The 25,776-nt window shown below is 39.2% G+C and overlaps 1 protein-coding gene across 1 annotated transcript in view; it reads right to left on the bottom strand.

The window, feature by feature from the left end:
• PNLIPRP3 (pancreatic lipase related protein 3) overlaps positions 1-25,405 on the bottom strand; it is a 29,916-nt gene extending 4,511 nt beyond the window's left edge. The window contains exons 1-9 of the mRNA XM_033131021.1: positions 25,301-25,405; positions 16,877-17,031; positions 12,059-12,178; positions 11,279-11,410; positions 9,623-9,731; positions 6,575-6,694; positions 6,368-6,490; positions 3,166-3,284; positions 619-751 (exon numbers count right to left, since the gene is read on the bottom strand). Coding sequence (XP_032986912.1) covers positions 619-751; positions 3,166-3,284; positions 6,368-6,490; positions 6,575-6,694; positions 9,623-9,731; positions 11,279-11,410; positions 12,059-12,178; positions 16,877-17,031; positions 25,301-25,349 — 1,060 coding nt within the window. The 5' untranslated portion in view covers positions 25,350-25,405. The remainder of the gene's footprint in view (positions 1-618; positions 752-3,165; positions 3,285-6,367; positions 6,491-6,574; positions 6,695-9,622; positions 9,732-11,278; positions 11,411-12,058; positions 12,179-16,876; positions 17,032-25,300) is intronic.
• Positions 25,406-25,776: the final 371 nt, after the last annotated feature.

The raw sequence follows: 25,776 nt of genomic DNA on the forward strand, positions 1-25,776 counted from the left end.
GTCGCTCTGCCTGCATTTGTGCCCTTCTAATCCATGCAGCAACTAGAGTGGTTTTTCTAAAAAAAAAACAAAACACAACACAACAAAACAAAAAAACCCTGATAGTCCTAATGCCCTTTAGTGGCTTTCCACTAGGCCAAAGGCAAAACCCAAACTCCCCATAGGGTATACAATTTTATATTTGACCCAATGTGCTTTTCATGCCTCATCTCACATTCCTCTCCTCCCGGTCTATATAGAATGCCAGCAGGGGCATCTTCTTTCAGCTTTGGCTTTCTTATCTCCAGGCATTTACCTATGCAGTTCCTTCTGCCCACAATACTCCTCATTTCCTTCTCCCCCTTACCGATCTTTCAGGGGTCATCTTAGAAGTCACTTTCCCTCAGAATACTTCCCTGACCTGCTTGGGGAAGTCCCTCCTTTGTCTCCTCACACCAGGTTTATTGAAACCGAGATTTTGTTTTCTTTTTTTTCTGTCTTCTCCATCAGCCTAACTCACTGCATCTTCACAGTTTGGTCCAATGCCCACTTATTTAGTAGCTCCTCAGTAAAAACTGTTGAATTAAAAAACAGTAAGTACCTTAAAGCATTACAATAAAACTTAGCTATAATACTTACGGGAAAATGGGGAAAGAGCCCCAGTGTTTAAAAAATAATATGATCTATTAGACTTCCGATTTTTGAGGTGAAATCTATCAGCAAAATGACCCATCGTTGGGCAACCTTCTTTGGGACAATGGGAGCATTTTCCCTGGTGACAGAAAAATACGAGGTAATCAGAAATGTAATTAGAAATGTTGCTCTTCAATAAACTTATATTATTAAACTATAATAAAATCTTTGGTACTTAAACAAAGTATATGCATTAAAAAATAACTACATTGCTTAACAGGCCACCCTGCCTGTTTTCAAAAACAACATAAGACAAAAACAAGTTGGGGGAAAAAGAAGAATGGCCTGTTAGAAAATGGGTAAACAATATGAATAGACAATTCACAGACGAGGAAACTCAAATAGTCAAAAACTACGCAAAAAGAGGCTCAATCTTACTAGTTGTCAGGAATGTGCTAATTAAAACAATAAGCAATTTCATACTCAGCAGATTAGCAAAAATTAAAACACTTGGCAAACTCAAGTACTGGTGAAGACATAGAGTGGGGGATTCTCATTTGCTTCTGATGAGAATATAAATTGACAGACACTGCAGACGGCAATTTGGCAATGCATGGAAATGCACATATGCTGTGCCAATTGCACGTCTATTATATGCCGCAAAGAAACTTCCACCCAAGTCCCTAAGGAACATGCAGAGGTGTTTACTGCTGAATTGCTTTCAATAACAAAAACTGGAAACAACCAAAAGGCACCTTAGTGGGGGAATGAATAAATAAATTGTGACTGATTCCTACAAAATAAATATGTAGATCTACACACATCAATGTAGATTTCAAATTTATAAAATTTAACGAAAAAAGCAAATCCAGAAAGATATGTACAGTATGATGCTATTTATTCAATATATATCTGTTTCACTTCAAACTGCCTTAGGGGAGGTAGTGAGGGAATATAAAATAATTCAGTTATTTAATTTTATCTGTATGTTTTAAAATCTAAAGCAAAACTAACGAGACGTTAACTTTAAAAAAAATCTGGGTAGCAGTGTTTGAGTAGTTGCTATTTTAGATTTTGAACTTTTAGATTTATAAACCATGGACACTTGGGCTAGGACTATAGTAAAACACCACATTTAAAACTCCATTTTTAATGAAGGAAAGTAATAACAGTTCATGTTTACTGAGTGCTTGCCATGTGCTAGGCTCTATTCTAAGCACTTTAGGTACAATTAACTCAATAAACCCTCAAGAAGTCCCTTCCTACGATAACGCTTTCAATCTGCCTATTTTACAGATGTGAAAACATTGCACATCTCGTAAGGGATGGCACAAGAATGTGAACCTGGTCAGCCTCATGCTAGGAACCCTCCTTATTTTATTTTATTTTTAAATTATATTTGCATGACTGGGTTAAGTACAATAAAACACATTAAGGAGAGTGATTCGATGTTCTTTAAGTTTGTAGCCATAACTTTTACAGAAGTCTAAGGTCGGTCCTCCAACCTGGCCGATTGAACGCTGTCAGTATTGTGAATGTACCATGACTCTGAAGGGCTGCTTCTACCTGTTTGGTCAACAGCAGGACCCTTTAGCCGCTCTGAGCAGCATCCGGGCTGGTAGAAGGGGTTGGTGGAGGAGAAGGAGGTCACAGGGGGAAAGGCCAGAGTGTGGCTGTCAAGCTTTCTGAGAATGGAAGTCCCCAGGGCACATTATGAGTAAGGACAACTGGCTCAGGAAACTGCGAAGACGACCTGAGGGCATCCACTCACCTGCCCTGTAACAGGAGGGAAAGCACATTCCTGCCCCAACACTGCACTTAGTTACAAGGTTTCATTACTCAATTAAACTTCAGCTGGAACCCCTGCATGTCTTTCTACCCTGGGAAAACAGTGGTCTCTACACATAAGAAGGAAAATCTTTCCACTTCCCACTACAAAATAGATTTTCTTTCTCCTTTTCACAGTGATAACCAAATGAAAAATATGTTTAGTTCAGATCTGGCACCGTGTGCTTTATGACTCAAGTAAAATCAGATTTGGTGTTTTGTCACATATTGATCTGGGTGAAACTCCTGTGAGCTATCTATGCCTTAGTTCTGCTCTGTATAAATAATTAAATTTTAATAAAATAATTTTAATGTTCCAAGTGAAGAGTAACATGCTTGCTTGTAGCTATTGATTGGTTCAGCTTTCCTGGGGCATCTTTGAAGATGACATTTAAAATATATACACAGAAAAATTTGAGCCCTGGACTTATTCCTGTTACATAGTAGCACCTAATTACTGCATAACAAATGGCCAAAAAAAGCAAAATTGGATATAATCTTCAGAAGAGCTGAAACAACCAGAATACAAAGAGTTGGTTTAGTTATTTAAGCCCTTCAGCAACCTCAGCTACTGTTCGGCAAACGGCACAGAAAGCATCTACCATTTTCAAAAATGGCAGATGGATATTTTTTCACCACAAACTCAAAGCCCTAATTTTCAGTTGGCTGATTATGCTTCAAAAAATGACTTGTTAATTAAATTCCCCTGCAAAATGCTTTACTTACTGCTTTAAAAGAGGCGTAGGATCTACAAGGATAAGCAATAAATGCATCAGGATTGAGAATGCTTTCCATATAAAAGCGATGACTTCGGGCATGGTTGCAATCAAAGAAGGAAGCCACTTCTGTGAAAAAATTTTCCAATTAACTGATAGCAATGAACTGATTAACTGATAACTGAGAGTATGAATCACTTCTTAGAAAAAATAACCTTAAATGATAGGTTCTTGACTGGGGTCTAGATAGATAGACCTTGTGTGTAGGCTTGGATATTGCACAATACATCAATGTTACATATTATATTCTTTGTACCAAAGAAGTCTTTGTGAATGTAAAAGGATATTCAAGCAGGGAAAACAAACAAATGCCAATGTAGATGACTCTGTGCTCTGACACTAATGTTCCCCAAGCTTCCCAGATCTCTGACATAAGCACTTGGAGCTTTAGGTATCCCTGTGCAGGCAGCATCTCCACCTTAGACCAATGAATTCTCTGTCTCCCTGTTTCTGCGGGAAGGACCAAATTCCTTTCTATTTAATCACAATACAGCCAGCAATATTAACCAGTGCACACCTTTAGCTGAACTCCAAGGTGTGACCGATGGGAGGTGTTATTAAAGAATGCTAAAGACAAATTTGTTTTGTCATTGTCAGGCACCAATATTTAGGATTACTGCAATAATAAATACGAGAGATCTGAACACCTTTGTGCATTCTGGTTATAGCACCCTAGTCATTTATGCTCTTTACTTTACATAATGACATTTTTACTGGGTGGCATAAACTATTATCCCAATGATGTACACAGCTTGGTTGATCTTTGAGAAACTAGATTTTGGTTTTAGTATATGTGATAAATCACTACTCTATAATAATGACCTCCAGTGAATAACACCTTTCTAAGTACTCACCCCTTTGTAATATCATATTAGCATTTCTCCCTGCAAGAGATGGGGCCTATTTTTCCACCCTCCTGGGTTACAGGCTAGTCTTGTCACTTGCTTAGACCAACAGAATGTGGAGGAACTGACACTGTGCCAGTTCTGGGGTCTTGGTCTTAAAGGACCTTCCCGGGTCCACACTTGCTCTCTTGGAACCCAGCTACCATGTTAAGACATCCAGGTTAACTGGCTGGGGAGAGAGGCCCTGACCGGGAACAGACCACTTATCAAGGAGAACAGGTACCAAGACCCCAGACGTGGAAGCCATCTTGGAACTTCCCACTCAGCTAGGCCCAGCTCAGTCTCCAGCTGGATGTGATCCCGTGAGTTACCCCAGCCAACACGTCAGAAAGCAGAATCTTGGCAGAACTCTGCCTGAATCTTGAGCCTCAGAAGCTTGGGCATAAATCTTTGTTCTTTTAAGCACTATGGTTTGTTATAAGATAGCATACTTTTATAAACGCAACATAGTCAGCAGAGATCAATAATTAGCATCATCCTTTCTTTTTTTAAATGAGGACTTCTCTTGTATCAGGTCTTTTTATATACAGATTTCTATCATAAGTAATTGTGATTTAGACAAGATGGTTCATTAGAATATAGGGAACTGTGAATTTTAAAAGTAATGGTTTCTTAATAATAAATATAATGTAAGATAGAATATCTTGAAGTCTTAAAACTCATCTGAAGACTTAACATGTTTGATAAAAGTGTTTTTAATTCAATAAAGTTGTAGGAAATAGTCTCAAATGATAGCTATGACAAATGCATGTTTTACTTGAATTAATTCTTCACAGAATTTCAAATGCTCTGTGTATAACACTGAATATAGTTATAGAAAGGTATCTTATGATTTATATTTTATCCTAATAGGAAGGACTTTAAATCATAATGTGGAAAATAATAAGATAAATAAGTTTTACATAGGCCTGTTTTTGTATGAATGCTGCTTATCTATACTAGGTGGGATTGGCTTTAATTCTCATCTTGAGTGTAGGTTCACCAGATTATTTTTCTAAAGTAGTCATTGCAAACAGATACTTTTAATTATATTTATGCATTTAGAACAGATATTCAAATTTTGTAATTTATTTCTAGTGAAGAAGAAACAATTTGAGCTCCTCTCAGTGTCACCTTCTACGTATTTTTACAGCCGATAGAAGATCAAATAATTACATCATCTACATATTCTGACCACATGGGATTAGGTGGTGAGACATTTAGAATCATCCAGACATTTATCATATCACCATACATTATATTATCACATATTATACATTATGCATGATATATTTTATTATTTACATGATGATAATATATAGAGATGGGAAGGAACAGAATTCTCCAATAAAATTTTTTGGTGCCTTGTAACTAAATGCTCTATAGAAATGATTACTATTGAAAACCACTAAAAAGGTTAAATACTATTTGTTTAATTTGTGATCCAGAGTGATTCTGTTAAAAAGTAAATCAAATCCTGTCTCTCTTTTGCTCAAAATCCTCCCACAGCTCCCATCTCACTTGAGTGAAAGCTGGAGCTTTGACTACCGTCCAGAAGGCTCTGTATAATCTCCTTCTGCCCCATCCCTTCTCTAACCTCATGCCCTACTCTCTCCTCTCTTTCACTTCGCTCCGACCACAATAGGCTCCTCACTGCCTTTGCACTTGCTACCTCTACCCCTCAGTCTGGAATGCCTTTCCCCAGGTATCCCTATGGCTAATTCCTTTAGGTAATCTGTTCAGTAAGGACTCCCTGGCCACCCTGTCAGAAATCTCCTATTGTCTATTCTTCACCTCATCCTTCCTGTCATCCACACATCATATTCTCATTCCATGCTTTATTTTTGTCTCCTTAGCACGTATTCTATTCTTGTTTTTCTAGCAAATTAGAATATTAGCTTCATCAGGAAGATATTTTTTTTGTCTTTTGTATTCATTCCTATATCTGCTGTTCCTAGAATAGTGCCTGGCACATAGTAAGCACTCAACACATATATGTTAAAAGAATGAAGCCACCTTCCTCGGTTATATTGAGTGACAACAGCGTGCTAAACATTCTGTTAGGCTTTGCGGATACACAGGTAACTAAAACATAAACCTGACCTTGCGGATCTCACAACTGGTGGGAGCTTCGTACATCAACTGTGTTTTAGGCTAACATATATTTTTGTATTATATTATATAAAGAAGGACTTGGACCCCGTCCGAGGAGAGAGCTGAGATGAGTGAATGGATAATAGCAGCCTTCACACGTTAGAAAGTATTTACCTTCCTTATAAGCGTTGAAATCAAATTTCAATAAAGGTGTAATTAAGTCTTCACATCCTGGCATGTGTTTCCCTCCATTTGGGTAAAAGTCAAGGTGACCACAAGCGTTAATAGTTCCGGCACCTGAAAGAGATAAGCGCTGGATGAATGCTTCTAAAAATCCTCCTCTTTGCTTCACTGTAGTTTCTTTTTGTGTTAGAAACGTACCAAACTCAAAAAGGAAGCGAACTCCATTTGTATGAATAACATCGACAAAGTCAGCGTCCGAGGGGTCCAGTCTGACTTCATTCGGAGTGTTGTGGAAATACGGCCCGGCTGGGTCCAGCCCTAGGAAGAAGGATACGGTCTAGTAAACCAAGGCATGTTCTGTTTAAGAGCACATTGATAGTTTTGTGGTTTTTGGGAGGATAGGTGCTGAAGGCAAGGTGTTCTTTTCTCTGTGATGTATACAGGTCACACACCACCCAGGACAAAGTACAGATACATAAACTGAGTATATAAGCGCTGGGTCTGCGTATACTGCAATGTCAGATTCCTACACATAAGTAAGGCGGAGTATAGACAATGCCAAACAGCTAACAAAGTCAGAAAAATGTAAGTGGCTATCCTAGGGTTTGTGTATGGAATAGCATATAAACAATTAAGATTATAGATTGAGATGATCTCGAAAGCAGTATCTGCATGCAAAAAAATTAATAGAAATAAAACACAAGAGCTCTTCAGCATGTAAAAATGAATCTACAAAGCAGCACAGTTAAAATGACAGAATCTTAGCTGTCAGCTAAAGCTCACTTAGTGCCGCTTCATTATTTTACAAATCAAAAGCCTGAAGCCCTGCGAAGTGAAGGGACTTGACAAAGTCATCAAATGTTGGCGGCAAAATGGACTTAGATCCCCGGTGTCGACTCTCAGTCCATTGCCTCCTGTTCAAATGTCCATTAAAATAAAGGTGAGCTATCCAGAGGTCTCTAAAATGTTCCGATCATTCACATATCCACTCATTGACACATTCAGCAATTATTTCTGAAGTACTTACTATGTGCCCAGAGCTAGAGCTTGACCACTGGGGATCTGAGTTTATTAGTGTGTATGAATTTGGGTGCATGTGTGTATGTGTCAGCAAAGAGGGAGCAATCTCTTCTCAAATAGGAAAAACTTTGAAACTGTTTATAGATCAAAATAAAACAAAGCTTGATTCGGCTGAGCAGCCGCATGCTATAGCCATTTATGACAACTCCCAGCGAGTTACAGTTAAGTACCATAGACACACAAACTTATGCCTTAAAATCCACCAAATTGATTTTGTTTTACACTAGTTTTATTATAAAGCTACAATCTTTCTTGAGGTCTCAGTTCTTTTGTTACTCAAGAAACATATTTTTTTTTTAAAAAAACTAACCCCTTAGAAGGAAAATAGATTGCAACATCCAAATTATATAAATTCTTCGGACATTCAGAGAGCCTTTCAAAATGTATTGTTTTCTATTTACTCAACAGGATAATTCAGTTGGCAGGAAAAAGTGGAATTATTAAGCATCTGGTTTTTGAAATAAGAATTAAGAAAAACAAATCTTCATGAATTTATTGTAACCTGGTGTGAATTCTTAATACATGTGTGGCAATGTTGTTCCCTTTAATTTAGGGCTTAAATGTCCACAGGCTGTGTTGGCCCCATGAGGGTCCCTCTTCATGAGTTGTATGTTCTTCTTTCCCTAGGACTTGAAAACTTAGCAAAGTACTTTTTTTTGCCACCCCGTGACTTCAGAATAAAAGTACAATTTTATTATTCTAAATAAGAATGATGGTGGTGGCTGGGGTTGGAATTGGGATCAGAGGGCTGGGAGAATGGAAAATTTTAGCAGGAATGCCTGGAAAATTTTAGCAGGAATGCCAGGACTGCCTGTTTAGCAGGAATGCCCAAGAGATTGCAGAGATAAGATACTTTAAACCCAATTTGGAAATCTTAACTATTTTTAGGAAAAAAAAATTTTAATTACAATTTTAATTTAAAGCATGTATGTGTGTATTAATATGTGTGTGTATACACAGAACTGCAGCTTCGTATTTTAACAAACAAAATGTGCACCCACTATGTGAGGGCCTGGAGTGGGGGTGGGGTAAGGTAGGCTTTCTAAGTGGTTCAGAGTCTATTGAAAATAACAGCTGCATGGATAATTACAAGACCACGTGATACAATAGTTGCATTTTCAAATATAATAGAAGCATGCTTCAAAGGGAACGGGAAGCACAGAGAATGAACACCTGAGGAAGACACATTTGGGACGCATCGTGAAGGGGTTAAGTTGGATGTTTAGGGCGAGGGGCAACAGCATGTGCAAAGGCCCAGAAATCTGAAAACACACGATGAAACGTGACATGTGTATATGATAAGCTAAAAAGCTTCAGGCAATGGAAAGTTTCAAGCAGTGGAGGGACCTGGCTGTGTTTAGAAAGATGATGACACTGGCAGTACTTGTGGGAGACTGGGCTGGGGTACCAGCCCGATGGCCAAGATCCTGGCAAGAGAAGGAGAGGGGCCAGGGCCTGGAGAGGCACGAGGTGGATGAAGGAGACATGAGACCTGTTGACTGACTGTCCGAGGGACATGCAGCGGAGGGAGAGGCCAGCCCAGTTTGTCGATAAAGGATCAGATAGTTTGATCTTCATCCATCTGACTCCATTGGTTTGGAAGTCAGAGTGGAGGGAAGGGAAATGATTGATTATCATCCTCAAAAACCTAATTCACAGTATATACTTGAACTCTGAAACTTATATTTAGACTTAACAGTATATCCAGGAGTGATGTTAACATTTTTTGCAACTGGAATGGCATGGGCACAGGCCTTAAACAAGCCGGATCCATACTGCCAGTGTGTATGGGGTGAGCTGCGACCCAGACGTGGCAGGGACACCTTCCAGGACCATTGGTGGGGCTCTAACTCATTCTCTGTGTTAGCGGGTATGGAATTGCAAAGCGTGGCTTCAGGTCATAACTCATCCAACCACCCTCGACAGGTGGCCAGTCACACAGTTTCCATCACTTTGCCATCACAGATAACGCTGCGGTGAACACCCTTGAACTTGGATCTACAGCCTCATGCTTTGAAAGCACTTGTTTTAGTTTTAGTTTAGGTGAATCACAGTTCCTTGTATGTTACGTTTGCTTCTGGTACTTCATTGGGTGTTCAGATACTTGATTTCATGTGTAAACAACTCTGCAAACAAATTCAAAGCCCCACTCCACGGCAGGCTTACCAGTTATTCTTCCAAGGCCTGGTGTCCTTGACCCAGCTTCCCCAGCCAGATGAGCTCCCAGGCTGTGGCCAATCAAGTGCACTTTAGAAGGGGAATATCCAGATTTTTTCTGATGGGATTTTTTTTTTTTAAAGGAAAACAGAACAAGTATTTTTAAAAGAACACGTAGAATGGCTTACGTACACTTAACATAAAAAAGGAGTTGACATGTCTCTCCCTCTCACATACAGGACCGGGACTGATAAAGTGACAAAAATGACCTCTACTTCCACCTATACCCTTATGTGGCTGAAGGAGAGAGCGTCAGTCAGGCCTGGAGGAATTCCTTCTGTCAGGGCCCCTCTCCCTGTGCTGAGGGGCTGCACAGTCGCCGGGAGCAGGAGAGCAGCCCAGGGACGGCGTCTGTGGCTTCCAGCTCATGCCCATCCTTCCTGAGACCCAGCTCTTGTGGCACGTCCCCAACACGGTCACAGGCGGCTCACACCCATACTTCTACCCACCTTGCCTGTGTCTGTCTCCTTCAGTTTAAGGGAACTCGAGCAAACATCTGAGATGACACGGGACCTAGAGGAGCCCACAGCTCAGGCTCCAGGGTCAACGAAGAAATTCACAAAAGCTTATGACTGGTTTCCCCCAAAGAAGAGATGAAACCAATTTCATTCTCTGTGAACAAAGACCCAGTCTAAGTGCCTCCTTGTACCCCAGTCTCTCCTGAAAGAGGAGGAAGGGCAGATAGACAAGTGTGTCCAGGAGTAATGTGTGTGTGGGGGGCGGCGATGAGTCGTGGGCTCCCTGATTCTCCTCCAGGCTGTTTCCTAACTGTGCTTGGAGTTCCAACATCACCTTCCCTGTCCACCCATCTAAGTCAGCTGTCACTTACTCTCCATCACATTGCCTTGGATTTCTTCACAGCACTGTCCCTACACTTGGTCAGAGCAGACACACGGTCTGGGTCACCATGTCCCCTCACTGCCTAGAAGAGTGCCCAGCTCACAGCAAGTGCACAGTAAAATATTTGTCGAATGAATGAGTGAACCCTCCTGAAGAATCTGAAAGGATCATAAATCTTTAGTTTTACTTCACTGCATTTTATGGTGGGAAATTACTTTCTACAATGGTGGAGCACTTGGAGATTTATAAATGTCTCAGGGTATAGCCTTATAAATAGCAAAGTCTATTTTATTCTTTTAGAAATGTGTAGGTTAAAGAGTTGTGCCTGGACTGGCCTATAGACGTAACTTACCGCCACAGAACACAATTTCTGTAAGAAAATACACTTCACATTTTAAACACATAGTGTCCACAAGATGGAAACAGTTAATAATCATTAAAGATAGGTTTACAATGTGATGAAAACTAACCAAGATGGTCCTACACGCTAACCAAGGTAGCGACCTTGGGGGAGGGGAAAATGGGGGCAAAGTCTTTGGTGAGGGGCCTGTGAAGGGACACTGCCACCAAGTGGCCCTTTATATACCCACAGGCATTGTCACAAGAAGTCACTTCCCTTTTCTGGCTACCATACAGGAATGCTGATTATTTCACATGATTAGGACTTGTGTTAGCTAATAAAAAGAACATAAAACTGCCCCAAATTCTTGGTGTTATGATATAAAACCAATTAAATATAATTTTTTAAAAAATAACTCTTCTTACCATGAGAACATGAAGAAAATAAGCCACCTCCGCCCCGGCAACGCGGAGATTGTTTACGGCATGGACGTATTCCCGTGAGCCGTTAATCCAGTGCAAATTAATGCAGTTCACATCTTCCACTTTTAGCAACACCTGGTACAAAGATTTAGTAACAAGCATTAAAGAAGTTAAGAATTAAAAGAAAACCAAAGTGCCGAAACAATTGATTCCATAATAAGAAACAACACTAGCAGGAGCTGGGAACCTACTACACGCTAGGTCCTGTCTTAACCCTTTTACAACGATTAATTTATTTAATCCTCATTTACAGATCAGGAAACTGAGGTACAGGTAGGTTAATTAACTTGCCCAGCTAGTAAGTAGAATCATGATATGAATTCAGACAGTCTGACTCCATCACACTGTATATGGACTTATAAATAACTGCTTGCTATGCTAGCAGTCTATTAATCTGGAGTAGAAGAGAGGAAAATTAATTTCTTGGAGTGAACTTAGAAATTTTTTTACCTCAAATGAGAAATTGATCATACCATTCAACCTTTTGTGAAAGGTGAGAATTTACCAAAAAAATGATTTTTAAACATATGCTGCCATTATAACCTATGCAATTCATAGTAAGTTAAAATAAATAGGGAATGGATAATTCGTCTGAGGCATTGGGACAACGTGAACAGCCACATGGATGATTTTCATGAACGTGTGTCAATACCATGCAAAGTACATTCACGGTAAACATAAAGCTTTCATACTAGTGTAAAGAAGAGCTTATCCACATCATACATTGCACATGTCTTGCTGCCATTTTCCATCTGATTTCCATCCAGGTATGTTGATACGGGTCATCTTGTCTGTTCTGAAGTGTGAGGCTTGGATACTTAGATAATTAACTGCACTGATCTCCTGTTTCAAGTGAAAAGAGATTAAGGTAAAATAATAACTCAAAAATCATTTAACAGTTAGTAGAATTACTCTAAATCTGCTCAAAAGTCTTCCACTAAATTTAATTTTTAACAACCTTCTTTAATACATTTTTACCAAAGAAACAGTGACTGCCACATATTGCAAAGGTACCCAGAAATTATTAATGCATTGTAAAATGCAATATACAAATTTAATCATGACAAAAGGAAATAAAAATCTTTGGTTTTAAGGCAATGTTTGTAAAACCATGTTGGATCAGTTTCAATCAGAATTTCAGTAAGCCTTACTTTTGTATAACACTTCTCAGTTGTCAATGTAATTCATGAGAATTGTCTTATTTGAGAATTGTCGCAACAAGGGTGGCAAAACAGACTGTCCACCCCAATTTATGAGTGAGGAATGGAGGTTAGAATCTCACCACATGAAAGACAACAGCCTATTGCAGATAATTGTATGTGATTACATTAAATATTCTTTAGTATTTATATTTTGTTGGGTTGTTTTCATAATCAAACTCCCAAAGACATTAGAATACTATGAATTTATGTAATTTTTTATTAAAAGAAAGATTAATATGCACAAGTATAAGCAATTGTACTGAGAAAAAAAAGAATAATCAGCAAATAGCAAGTCTGACAATAGCGAATCCTGTAATTGGAGAGCAACACATTATAGATACTTATGAAATTCAAACTAAGAGCCTGTTACCAGCTGCCTGTGCATAAAAGTGATGTGCAATTAATCATACAACTTACTGGCTAGTTAAAGTATCTCCAAGACTGTAAGCAAATGATTATGCAAATGCTATGTTGATATTCATAGCAATTATAACATGGATAATACTCACATCTGCGTATGTGTCAGGAATTGTTCTAAGTACTTTATAGAGCCGCTCAGTGAACCCTCACAAAACAGTGAGGTAGGTACCAATTTTACAAATCAGGAAGGGACACGATGAGAGGTTAAGTCACTTGTCCAAAAGTACTACAGCTAAGTGAGTCCTGAACAAGGGTTCAGATCCATATGGTCTTTCTCTGAAGTCATGTGCTAAACCGCTGGGCTCTCAAGTTGTGATCTGATCATAGAGTTCTCTACTGAAAAGGCTCACATCAGATGCGAGATTTACTGAGGCAAGTAATAAAATCAACTGTAGTTGGGCTTTCCAGGAAGCACTTCTCTGCTAAATAATGGAATCCAAGTGCAAAAGCATTTGTCCATTCATGTACCTAAAAGAATCCAGATACTCAACTGTAGCTGGAGCCCCCCTGAACACCTACTATATTCCTGTTTCTACACCAGAAAAATCCCTATTTTGAAGAGGAATTTAGTAGAAAAAGTTTGTTTAGGCTTTCCCCGGTCATGAGAATTGTCTGAAGAAGTGGGACCTCGGGCAAGTCTCAAAGTGGCAATTGGACACGTATTGTGGGATCCGAGCATCCTCCGTTGTCACAAAAGCCACTGAGGAATTTAATAAAGTAGAAAAGGTAGAAAAAACATTTTGCTCACTTTGCATTCCATCTCGCACACCCTGTAAAATAGCATACTAACTTAGAAAATGGGGAACGCCAAGCAACATCATGGAATCAAAAGAAGACAACGGGGATCCTGCTGCCACAACGAGGGAAACTAAAAAGGGTGTCAGAACAGACAGATTATCCAGAGAAAGGGCTGATTAAGTATCAGTGTTTAGCTGGGTGCTGGGGCCTTTTCTGTCAACGTTCTTGTCTTTGAGGAGACTCGAGCCTAATGGGTATGAGAGCAAGCCTTTCTACAGGTGCTCTCATTTTCAGTAAATCAAAAATAGTCACCAGGTAGGTATGTTCCAGCCTTGACAACGGCTGCAGGCACAGAAACTACCATAATTATGCAAAATGTGCATCACCCCTAGTGTCTGCAGGAGCCACTCTAGGTTAAAGAGTGAGGGATTCGTGATGGAAGTGGGTTGTTTTATTCTTGCAGAAAGGTACGTAGCTGTGAAGACCGGTGACTCTCACACCAACTTTATTTCCCCTTCACAATTCCTCCCTCCAGGAAAAGTGTGTGTTAAACCATTGCATAGTTTACCCTGCTTTCTCTTAAATAAAGGCAGCCATTATACAGTACAGCATAGGGGTTAAACCTGGGACAATCCTTTTTTTTTTTTTTTCTTTTAGTATAACACCTTGACTCATCCTATGTACTGGCTGTTGTTAAAAGACACTTTAACAGCAAACCCTCAGGCTTCTATCCATTGTGAAATTCCAGAATAGATCTGGTTTGTTACACATGATCCTTTCCATGCAGAAGGGAGTGGAGAAGACGTGATGAACACTGTTTTTCCGGTCCCTTTATTAGGGAAGCATTTGGTTTCTGATACTCTCTTCCTTGCCTTTAGGGTCCAGCCACACCCTAAGACTAGTGCTCATCATCTTTTGTCTTAGTGCCTGTGCTCTGCAAGGTTCAAGTGCATGGCCACTGGGCAGAGGAATGAAGGACCAGTGAGTCTTATGAGGACTGAGGGTCAAGACCAGGGGCTACAGTTAGTCCTGAATGGACACATATGTCCTGAAAGTCCTAAACCAACAGAGTGCCCCACCCACAGAGATTCTATTTACATTTTACAAATTGTGGTAAAATATACATCACATAAAAGTTATAATTTTTAAGTTTAGTAGCATTAAGTCAATTGCATTGCTGTACAGCCACCACCGCCACCCATCTCCAGAATTTTTTCATCATCCCAAACTGAAATTCTGTACCCATTAAACAAACTCCCCACTACTCCCTGCCCCTCAGTAATGACTATTTCTGTCTCTGTGAGTTTGACTATTCCGGGTACCTCATCTAACTGGAATCATACAATATTTGTCCTTCTGTGTCTGGCTTTCATAACAGCAAAATGTTTGCAAAGTTCATCCACGTTGTAGTATTTATCAGAATTTCATTTTTGATAGTGAGTAATATTGCACTCTTTGCTTTTTGATAGTTCAAAAAATCAAGCTTTTGATAACACTTCATAAGTTTCTCTATACCCACAATAAGGACTTTCTTCTTTGTCCTAGACAGAGTTGTTACCTACAGAGCAGATCGCGTATTTTGGTAAAGAGCTGTGTGTACACATGCATGTGTGTGTCTGGTAAGGAAACAGCTAAAAATCAGATTATGTTTGTATGGTGTGAGGCATAGCAGAAGGTTGTCTGGGCTGGCAAGGCCTGCCCTGTGTGTCATGGCTCTGCTGAATATCAAGCCTCAAGGTCACAGACACAATCAAGACTGCAAATGATCTTTCTCTGACCCCCTTTCCCACCTGCTCCCTAAATACAGATGTTCCACTGGTTCTAGGCTCATGCCTTTTTCTCTGCCACTGAGATTGCATGCATTCTTTGGGTTTCAACTTTCACCTCTGGATAACAGACTTTGGAATCTCTTTCTCCAGCTCTGGACTGCCCCCTAAGCTGTAAGACTAAAAGCTCCTAAAGCCTGCCCAAACCTGACCTCTTCAAAATTTAACTCATTCTCTTTCACCTCCAATTTTTCTGCTACGAGGGTCATTATTCTTCCATTCAGTCATGTGTGAAATCTCCGGACAGTTTATGATGTTTATCCTGTCAGTCTTCCATTACCATACTCACTCTTATGACTCTGGCTCAGGCTAGTTCCCTATGTCTGATCCAATTGCACCATCACGTTTGAGTCAGTGCTGTCAAATAGAACTTTCTGTGATAATGGAAATATTCGCTATGTACACTGTCCAGTATGGTAGCTACCAACCATGTGTGGCTATTGAGCGCTTGAGATGGGGTTGGTGTAGCCGAATAACTAATTTTTAAATTGTATTTAATCGTAACAGCTACATGTAGGTAGTGGCTACCTGTAGCATAGTGCTAGATGGTCTGGCAGTCACCTCCAGGCTCTCCCAGCTCCAGGCAAGAAGGTACACTTCAGCCAGAGCAAATGTCCGAAAGCCTCTTTAAAAACTCTCAGTGGGGCCTCGTGGCTCCCAGGGTGAAATCCAAACTCCTTTGGAAGGAGTTATATGATTTGTCTCTAAATTACTTTTCTAACTAACTCTCCATTCGAGAACTTCCTCTCTGTCCCCCATCTAACACAACGTTTGTCCATACCATTTCCTTTGCCATTTCCCTGTGTCTCTGCTTATGAAAATTCTGCCCATCTTCAGGACACGCCTCAAATGTGTGTCCTCCCCAAAGCCTTTCCTGGTTACCATCCCCACCCCCAAGGGGAAGGTAAACCCTTCCTTACTGCGTTCCCAGAGTCTTTTATTGTACCTTACATCACAGATCATAATTTGTGTTGCAATAAAGGTATTTGTTTACATACCCCGTTTACCCTAATATAATACACTTAAAACACTGTCTTGTTTATTCAATCTAATGCATAATAGGTACTGTCGCTTGCTCAGTCTTACAAGTGGAAGGCTCTCAACCAATGTATTAACTGAACAAAATATCAAATTTATCTCATAGGAGACAACATATTCAGATCTATCTTCATATTTAAATATTAGGAAAAATAGTATGAGAAAAAAATCTGGCTCACAATTATAAAATGAAATATTTGCCTTGAAATAAACGGTGTATGCCAGAATAGATTACTGCATCATCTAGGTCTTCTATATCTATAGCTACAGCTTATATTTTAGAATAACCTATGTGTGAAGGCAGCAAGTTAGCTTACCTGATAGGCTTTGGGGTTACGTCTAGTATAGAGTAGGAAGCGAGTGTTTATCTTCTCTGGAGACCAGGGTAAACCTGCCAACTGTCTTGACAAAATCCCGGACCACGGTAAGCCATCTTTAAAGCATCCCACCCTTTCATAGCAAACTTCTTTTCCTGCAACAAAAAGATGGAGTGGCAGTATTGTAGGAACCAGGCCCACCGAGAGGCTCTGTTTCCCACTCTGAGGATTAACTGAAATTAATCTTTAAGTTAAACAAATCTGATTCAGGGAACTTCTCTTCAAAAAATAGCCCCCGCCCCCACATATTATGACCACGACTGTGTAGATTCCATGATGACTCTCCTTTTCATTTTCATTTAATACTCAAAAACAAATAACTTCATTTCATGCTGTTTCATGGAGGGATAGTTCAACTTATTTAATTATGATTAGAATCTATATTTATTCAATTGTTATTATTTATTACATTAATTGTAATCTATTCACTTTGATTATTTATTAGTATTGGTTACACTGTTTGAAGACTTGATCTTCAGGATTTTCTTTTATGATTTATCAAAAAATACTAAATAAATTTTAGATTCTCAAATCCACTAGCTTTTAATTGCAAAATTTTAGGAGGTTTTGCATTTTCTCCATTCTCTAAGAATGAGATTCCACATAACTGTAAAGAGGAAGAATAGGAAATTAAACTTATTTTTTAATGAAAGAAATATTTGTATATTTTTAAAAAAACGTGTACAGATGAACAACAACCCTTGCCCACCCCCAAACCCAACCCCTTCTCCAGAGGCGACCATTTTAAACAGGTCTGCAGTTCTTCCTGTGGTTACTTACATATTATATACAATGTGCGTAGACTGCCAATTTCAATTGGTCAACTTTAGCCACACATGATCTATTAACTTGCTGCAATAATAAATGAGGATTTACCATACCCGCCCCTCGCCCCATCAGCCAGGATTAGGGCAAGAAATAGAATCCACACCAATTATTTTAACTATGAGAGATAATGGATTGTTATTAATCAGGTATCAGAGAACTGAAGACAAAAGGGGACGCTGTTAAGTAGCTCAGAGGGAGTAACTGCAGGCAGCAGCTACCAGCTCCAGGGCTGGTGAAAGAAATAGAAGAGGCTGAGTTATTGAAACGTGGAAATGTGGGGAAGGGCTGCGAGATGGGGGAGGGAGTGCTGGTTCTCCAGAGTTGGGATGTGGGCCCGAGGAGGGCTGCTATCTCACTATTGCTGGCATCGTTGAGTGGGCATCATGTATCTGGTTCTTAGAGTATTCGAAAAACCGCAAAAGGAACCAATGGCTGTTATTAGAATGACTGTGCTGGAGTGAAAACCCATTGCTGGAAACACGCAGACAGGAACCAGGAGCAAACAGGAAGGAACACATCTCTTCTCTCTCTTGGAACCTCCGTGTCCCTCTAGGGTCTTTACTGACAGCGCCTCTCGGGAGTGGTTGAAATGTGGAACCGTGCTTGCCCTGTCCCAGCTCGCACAGCAAGGGCCAGCTTGCCCTTTCTCAGTGCTGGGACAGCAAGGGCCAGCTTGAAGCCCAGGGACAACAGCTCAATAGCCAGGCTGTCCTCTTCACTTTCTATCAACTCCTCCTCCTACACAATCTATAACACTCTTTTTAGCTCATTTGTTGGCTTCCACTGTAAACTTAGTTATCTTCTATTTCTTGATCCATACCTCAGATTCCTTATAACTTGACTCCCTACTTTTGCAAGATGAAGTGTTAAGTGCTGTTGCCTCTCCCTTCCTTCTTTTCATCTTCCAGTCTGTCAGCTGCACTTCCACTGTCATTGTGTCAAGACAGATAACATTCAGACTTTGTTCTGTAATCATAATTAAGTCTTCCATGTTTTGTCTGTAGGCTGACTCCAAAAAAAAAAAAAATCAATAAACAATTTATATTATTCTGACTAGATAAATATTTTTCCTTCCAGAGCCAGCCAGCATGCTGTAATTACATTCCCTTCTCTGCACTTTTATTGTTCAGATTCCATTCCCTTCAAAGGAGACTATTCAAATGAATTCTCTTCTCTTCTACACGAATTGCTCAAAATAAGTGTCATTTTAGTTTGCTCCGTATTTGGATCAGGCCTTTCTGGTGCCATTTTTGTTTTCCTGGTTTCTCTGGTTGCCTTTCTTTTGTCTTGTTGGAAGTGCAAACATGTGCCTTCCTCAATATATTCCTAGTATAGTATGGCTTGTCGAACAATATATCTCCTGCCTGGAATCCATTCTGTTTTTTCTCTTGAAGCACACATATATCCAGTTCTAATTTGGACCAAAATGATTTCACATTTGGGTTTTGCCTTTCTCATACAACTTTCTGTTTTTCCTTTATTTTTTTGCATTTCATGGCTTCCCCTGCCCCAAATTCTCAACTATATTATCCAGTCTATGGAAGAGAGTTTGAATTTTGAAATGAAGATGATTGTAAATATTGTGTTTTCTCTGTTTATAACTTACCAAGCTTATTGGTTATCATGCCCTTATTCCACAAAGACATACCGGTAAATAGGTCATAAAGTTAGAATAAACTAGATGTGATGAGGAGACTGATCAACATCATAAGGCATTAAAGTACTCAGAAAAAAAAAGATGTTTACTATAAAATTAATAAGTTGGAATTGGGCCAATAACTTAAATGGCCAACAAAGGATATAGTTTTAAAATGATAGAATTAAAGATATTATGCAGCCATTTGAAAGATTTACAGAGAATTTGTAATGAAACTTGTAATGAAAGCAAGAATATGTTAGTGGGAAAGGCAGGTTAAAGAATTATGTGTAGTTTCGTTTAAAATGTATGGGGAAAAATAAAATTCAGAGGAAGTGCACCAAAATATTAACAATGGTGAGACTGTGTGGTTTTTATTTTCTTCTTTATATTTATCTATGGTCTCAAATTTTCAATTATGAGCGTGAACTACCTTATCATAAAAAAAAAGTCACAAAAGTAAAAAAAAAAATACATTGCTTCTTTACCAAACTAGGTCATCTTGTTTCTTTGTCTTATTAATAATAATTAAAATAGCAAAAACAGACTAAGCCCTGTGTGTCATATATGTGAAGAAATGAAGACTTAGAAAGTGGTCATCTTGCCCAATGTTTTATTGCTATTAAATTGTAAGAAAAAAATGAACCATAATGCAGATCACTCTGTCGCTAAGTGGAACTGGAAGTACGTTAATTAGCTTTTGCTAGCTTATGTCGTGGTGACAAATAGCTTGTCATTGGTTTACAAATATTGAGGATATTTCTCGTTCATGTTATATTTTGGCTGCAATGGTTTTAGGTTGGCTGTGGCTCTGATTTACCAGCCTTCTTCCTTCTATGATCAAAGCTAATGGAGCAGATCCTGTTCCAAACATGTTGCTCCTGGGACAGAGGAAGAGGATGTAATGGCTGAACTATGCAAAGGCTCTTTAAGCAGCGTTCAGACTTGGCACTGTTCTCTGCCACGTCCCATGGTCAAACATGGGACTGTAGAATCCTCTTCTAGGTAAGGAGAATAAATAATGGGGAACAGTAATACAATCTACTGTACAAGGGGGAACAGTTTTATTAATAAATTTTTGTATGTACCACCAGAATGAAAACCTTTTGTCATTTTAATTTGCATTTTTTAATTACCTATACACTTGAATATCTTTTTGTGCATTTCTGGCCATTTGTACATCTTCGTGTCCTATACACATTTTTCTAAAGTTTGTTTATTTTCTTATTTATTTATAAAACTTCTTTGAATAGTGGAGAGATCGCCCATTTTGAGTCAGGTATTTAGGAAAGATATTCTAGTTTGTTGTTCATATTTTTGTCTGATAGATTTTATCTTTTGTCATATAGAATTTTCACATTTTATTCAACAAAACGATCAACCATTTCCTTTATAGCTTTGGGGTTTTGTCTTGTTTAGAAAACATTTCTTACTCCAACATAATTAATAATGTCCCTGTTTTCTTTTCATATTTTTATTGCTTCATTCTTTTACTTTTAAATGTTCAGCTATCTGAAATTTATTTTGATGTAAAGAGGAGGATTTTCACCTAGAATTTCACTTCTCTTAGCCTGAATTTCTACAAAGTACAATCATTTTAATGTCTTCCATACCTGTGGCTATTTCTCTCTGTTTATTTAAATCTGCTATCACTGTTTTCTATTCTTTAAGTTTTATTAAGTAACCACTACATACATTTATCAATTATATTTTTTTTCCTATTTTCCTAATGCATTAACCTGTTTTTATTTTTATTAAATTCTTCCTTCAACTTTTTCTAGTTTCTTTCTCTAGTTTCTTCAGTTCTTGAGTCATTATATTTTGATATATTCTGCAATTGAAGAGTTTTCTTTCCTCTTTGACCTAAAAGTTCTTTAAAGGAACATTTGAAATATAGCTTACTACATGAAACTGGTTTTAATTGGTTAAGAAATCACATAAATTGGTATATTAGCTCATATTTTCCTGATTTCCACTTTCCAAATGAGTCATTTCTCTATCTTACTATTGGCAGTCTTTTCTAATGACATAGAGAAGCTGGAAAATAGATTCATTAATTTATTCAATAAATATTTATTTGGGTGCCTATTATGTGCCAGACGGTGTTCTCAGCACTGGCGATTCAACAGTGGAAAAAATAATCTTAGTCCAGCCTAGTTAGGGGTGGGGGAACAGACAACAAATAAGAACAAAGAAATAAAACATGGCATAATAGTGGCAGGTGCTGGGAGAAACACAAAACATGGCAGGGTGAAGATGCATGTGTGTGTAGGGGAGGAGGGGTTTGCAATTCAAGTAGGGTGGTCAGGCAAGACCTCATTAAAAATGGTGGCATTTGAATAGTGACCTGAAGAGGGTGAGTAGCAAACCATGAGGATTTCTAGACGGAGTAACATTCCAGGCAGAGGGAAGAGAAAGCACAAGGCCATGAGGAAGGAACGCTGTGACTGCCTGCTGTGACTGAGGAATTACGCAGAGGCTGTCCTGACTAGAGTTGAGGGAACGGGGAGACACAGGTCCACAGTGCCTTATTCTGCAATTTCAAAACCTAAGAATCTCTGGGGAACAAAAGTGGGGTTTACGGTTTTTTTGTTGTTTGTTTGTTTTCTAGTTTGCAACAAACTCATTTGTCAGCAAAAACTGACCTAAGGCAATATCTAGTCTTTCTCTCATTTACTATGAATATTTGTAAATTTTACTACAGAAATAGACATGTGGTTGTATACAGAGTGCTGTCCCAGATTCCTCTGTGCATTTTCTGTTATACAATCAACTTGCCATAGTCCCTTTCTAAACTCCGAAGAACATCTGAATTCTGGAGTGCATCTGGCCCCTAAGGGTTTGAATAAAGGATGGTGGACAAATAGCAAGGGGTGATGCTAGAGAGGTAACGGGGCTAAAGCATGCAGCACCTAGTAGGTCCTTGGAAGTACGCTGGCTTTTATTCGGAAGTGAGATGAGAAGCCATTGGAGGGCTCTGCGCAGAAAAGTGACAGACTGACTTGTTAGCTTCCGGTTGAGAACAGATTGAAGCAGCCAAAGGTAGAGGCAGAGAGACCATCTAGGAGGCTATTGAAGAAAACTACATAAGACACAATAGTGCCTAAAATCATGGCGGTAGCAGCGGAGGTGGTGAGAAGTGGTAAGGTTCTGGACAGATTTTGAAGGATGATCCAAAGAATTTGCTGACTAATTGGCAGTGAGGTGTGGTAGAATGAAAAGTTAAGGATGACATCAAGGTTTATGAGAGAAGTGCCTGGGAGACTGGAGTTGCCCTTTAATTTGGATGGGGAAAACTGGGAGGAACAGGTTTGGGGTACAGATCAATAGCTTAGTTTTGGATATGTAGCTTTCATATGAGTTAGATACGTAAGTGGACATGTCACAGAGACAGTTGGATATATGAGACTGGAATTCCAGGGAGATCAGAGGGAAGTTTAAATGTAAATGTCATTAGTGTAAAGGCGGTGTTTAAAGCCATGAGGATGGATGTGGTTACCAAGGGAGTGATTGCAGGCAAAGAAGAGGGATGGCGCATGGACAGTCCAAAGAGTGAGTCCTAGGACACTCCATCATTTAAAAATCAGGAATATGAGGAGGAACTAGCAAAGAAGAGTGGTCTAGAGGAACTAGGCCGAGGAGTGGTCAGAGAAGTAGGAGGAAACTAGGATGTGCGGCATCCTAGAAGCCAACCTAAAAATGGACTGCCAAGGGAGGGAGCAACTGGGAGTACCAAATACTGCTAAGTCCAACTAGATGACCACTGGCTATCAGCATGGGGGTGATCATGACAGGTGCGGTTTCAGTGGAGGGGCAGGGTTTAAGCCTGATGGGAGAGAGTACATGAAAGAAGGAGAGGAGAAACAGAAAACCCCAGAAGGACAAATCACAAGTGACGTTTTTAAGACGGGAGAACTCAGTATGTTTGTGCTCTGCTGGGAATGATCCAGGACAGAGGAGGAAGATCAGTGAAGCAGGAGAAATAGAAGGGAGTATTGTTGGGTATTGTCCTTGAGTGGGTGAGAGGAGATGGGGTCTGATACGTGGGATGAAGTGTGATCTTTGCTGGGAGCATGCGTGTAGGGGCAGAGAGAAGGCAGAGTGTTTGGGCAGATACAGGTAGACAGCTAGATGGGTGTGGTGCTGGGAGCTTATGGAAGGTCTCTTGTCTTTGTTTCTATTTTCTTATTGAAATAGAAAATAAGGCCATCAGCCAAGAGTGCTAATGGGCAGGAAGGTGTTGAGGTGTGAGTAGAGGGGCGAACAATGAAATAACCCAGGAACCTCGGAAAATGAATGGACTTGGGAAGCAGAGTATGATGGCTTTGCAGCTTTAGGGTCCACTTTAGTTTAATAACCATAGATTCACAGGGAGACAGTCAGCATGGTATGTGCTTTTTTCCAGGCACATTCAGGTGCACAGGTGCAGGCACAAAGTAGGCAAAGTGCTGGATTTAATCAAGGTCATGGTTAAGCCAAGTGAAACGAGAGCATCAGAGAAGTCTAATGTGTACACTAAGGAGCGATTACGATTGACCGTGGGATTTAAACTAGGTAAGTGAGGAGAGAGCTGCCAAATACAATATTTTTTAGATGATATATACTACAAACATATGTCCTTTACATAGCTGCCAAAATAAAAAAAAAATTGAGTCTACATCACATTTGTATCGTTACCTATATTGCATTTATTAAATTTATAGCAGATCCATTTGCATTCAGTCCTCTGGTACCTGCCATTTTACAATTTGTGCTTAAATCAATGAGCTTCCAAACAGAAGTCACTCCATATTGAAAAACAAATATTTCTGAAGGCCTGCAGGGAAGCTGTATCAATCACAACTGTGTCTCTAGAGCTTAACACGGTGCCCAGCACATAGTAGGTGATTGTGTTTGCTAATTAAAAAATGCATTAGCACCCTTTTTCAGAGAGTATTTTGAGAGGTGGGCTGTGAGTGGAGATAGCAAAGAAGGCTCTGGAAGGAGGAGATGCCACAGAAGCAGAGAAAGTGACAATACCAGAAAACAGATCAGGGCATATTTTGCTCACTTCTTTTTTGTTCTGGAACTCATCAGTCTCACTGCTTTCAGCCTTCAAACAGGACTGTCCTGGGGCAGGAAAATCATAGAAAAGAGCACAGTTCCTGGCATATCTTAAAATTAATGATAGCTCCATCCCTTTCATTTTTTATCCCATAGAGGAGAGCTGGAGGAGAGGGACTGAAAAACACCGAAATTCTTTGATTCTATTTTGGTTAAAACATATCAACTAACTTTTATTGTGCCTCTGGCTACAATATTGAACCAGGGTGGTAAGAACAGACAAAACCAATAACTATTATATAGTAAATGCATAACAAGTTCACAGTATAAAGAGCACAAGTCAATGAATATTGAGTTAATGTATAAGAAATGTCCAAGACCAAAATCCCTTCAGACAACCATGACACAAATGGAAAAAATCAACATGGAAGTTCCAATCAGTATTAATCATTCATTCATTCAAACATTTATTGAGCATTTTCTGTGAGTCAGGTACTGAGATAGGAAATATATATTGTCTTCTTTACCGCTACATATCCATCCTAGAAATGAAGAAATTGAGACTAATGGATAAGTTACTTGAGTGAGGCCATGAGACTAGTACATGGCAGAGCTGGAAGCCATGTACAAGACTGTCCAGCAACTTTTGTATTATTGGAAATAGACGCTTCTCAGATGCTCTTAGATTCATTATTACAAAACTGATGTATTTTCCTTAGATATTTTTATGCAAATAAATTAAAATATAAACAGAGCCAGTATTTCAAAGTCCAGGTCAATTACATTTTGGGTCATTGACCTGGACTTTGAATATACTCATTATTTTTACGGAACTTATTATAAATTGTGAGTCTTACCTGTCGACGTGCCAAAGAGTAAGAGTGCAGCAATCCAAATTCCAAACATCTAAGTTGATTTTTAAAGTCACATAAAATCTTCTTGAAGATTTTTACTTGCAAAGTCACCTTGCTATAAAATATTCAGCAGTTTTCTTCAAAATGACACCACTCACTATTTAAGTTCTAGGTCCAGGAGACCATGGAGCTCACAGCACTTTGAATTCTGTGCTCTGCAAAGTGAATGTGCCATAGGGAGACACCTAGCTTCACAGTAAGAGAGATAATTAGCGGGGTGTGTCCTGCACTGTGTGATTGGTGATTAAAAGTTCTGAGGTCTTGCTGTTTCATCATTAGTAATATTTTGGGTAAGTACAGAATGAGTCACCCTTGAAAGTTATTTTAAGGCTTTGGGATGCTACATAACAAACATTTAAAAGGTAAACATTTTCCAAACCAGGATTATACACTTTGAGCATTTTTTCCCTAATACATTT

This window comes from Rhinolophus ferrumequinum, chromosome 16 (genome assembly GCF_004115265.2).
Source record: "Rhinolophus ferrumequinum isolate MPI-CBG mRhiFer1 chromosome 16, mRhiFer1_v1.p, whole genome shotgun sequence".
In the NCBI taxonomy this organism is placed as follows: Eukaryota; Metazoa; Chordata; class Mammalia; order Chiroptera; family Rhinolophidae; genus Rhinolophus; species Rhinolophus ferrumequinum.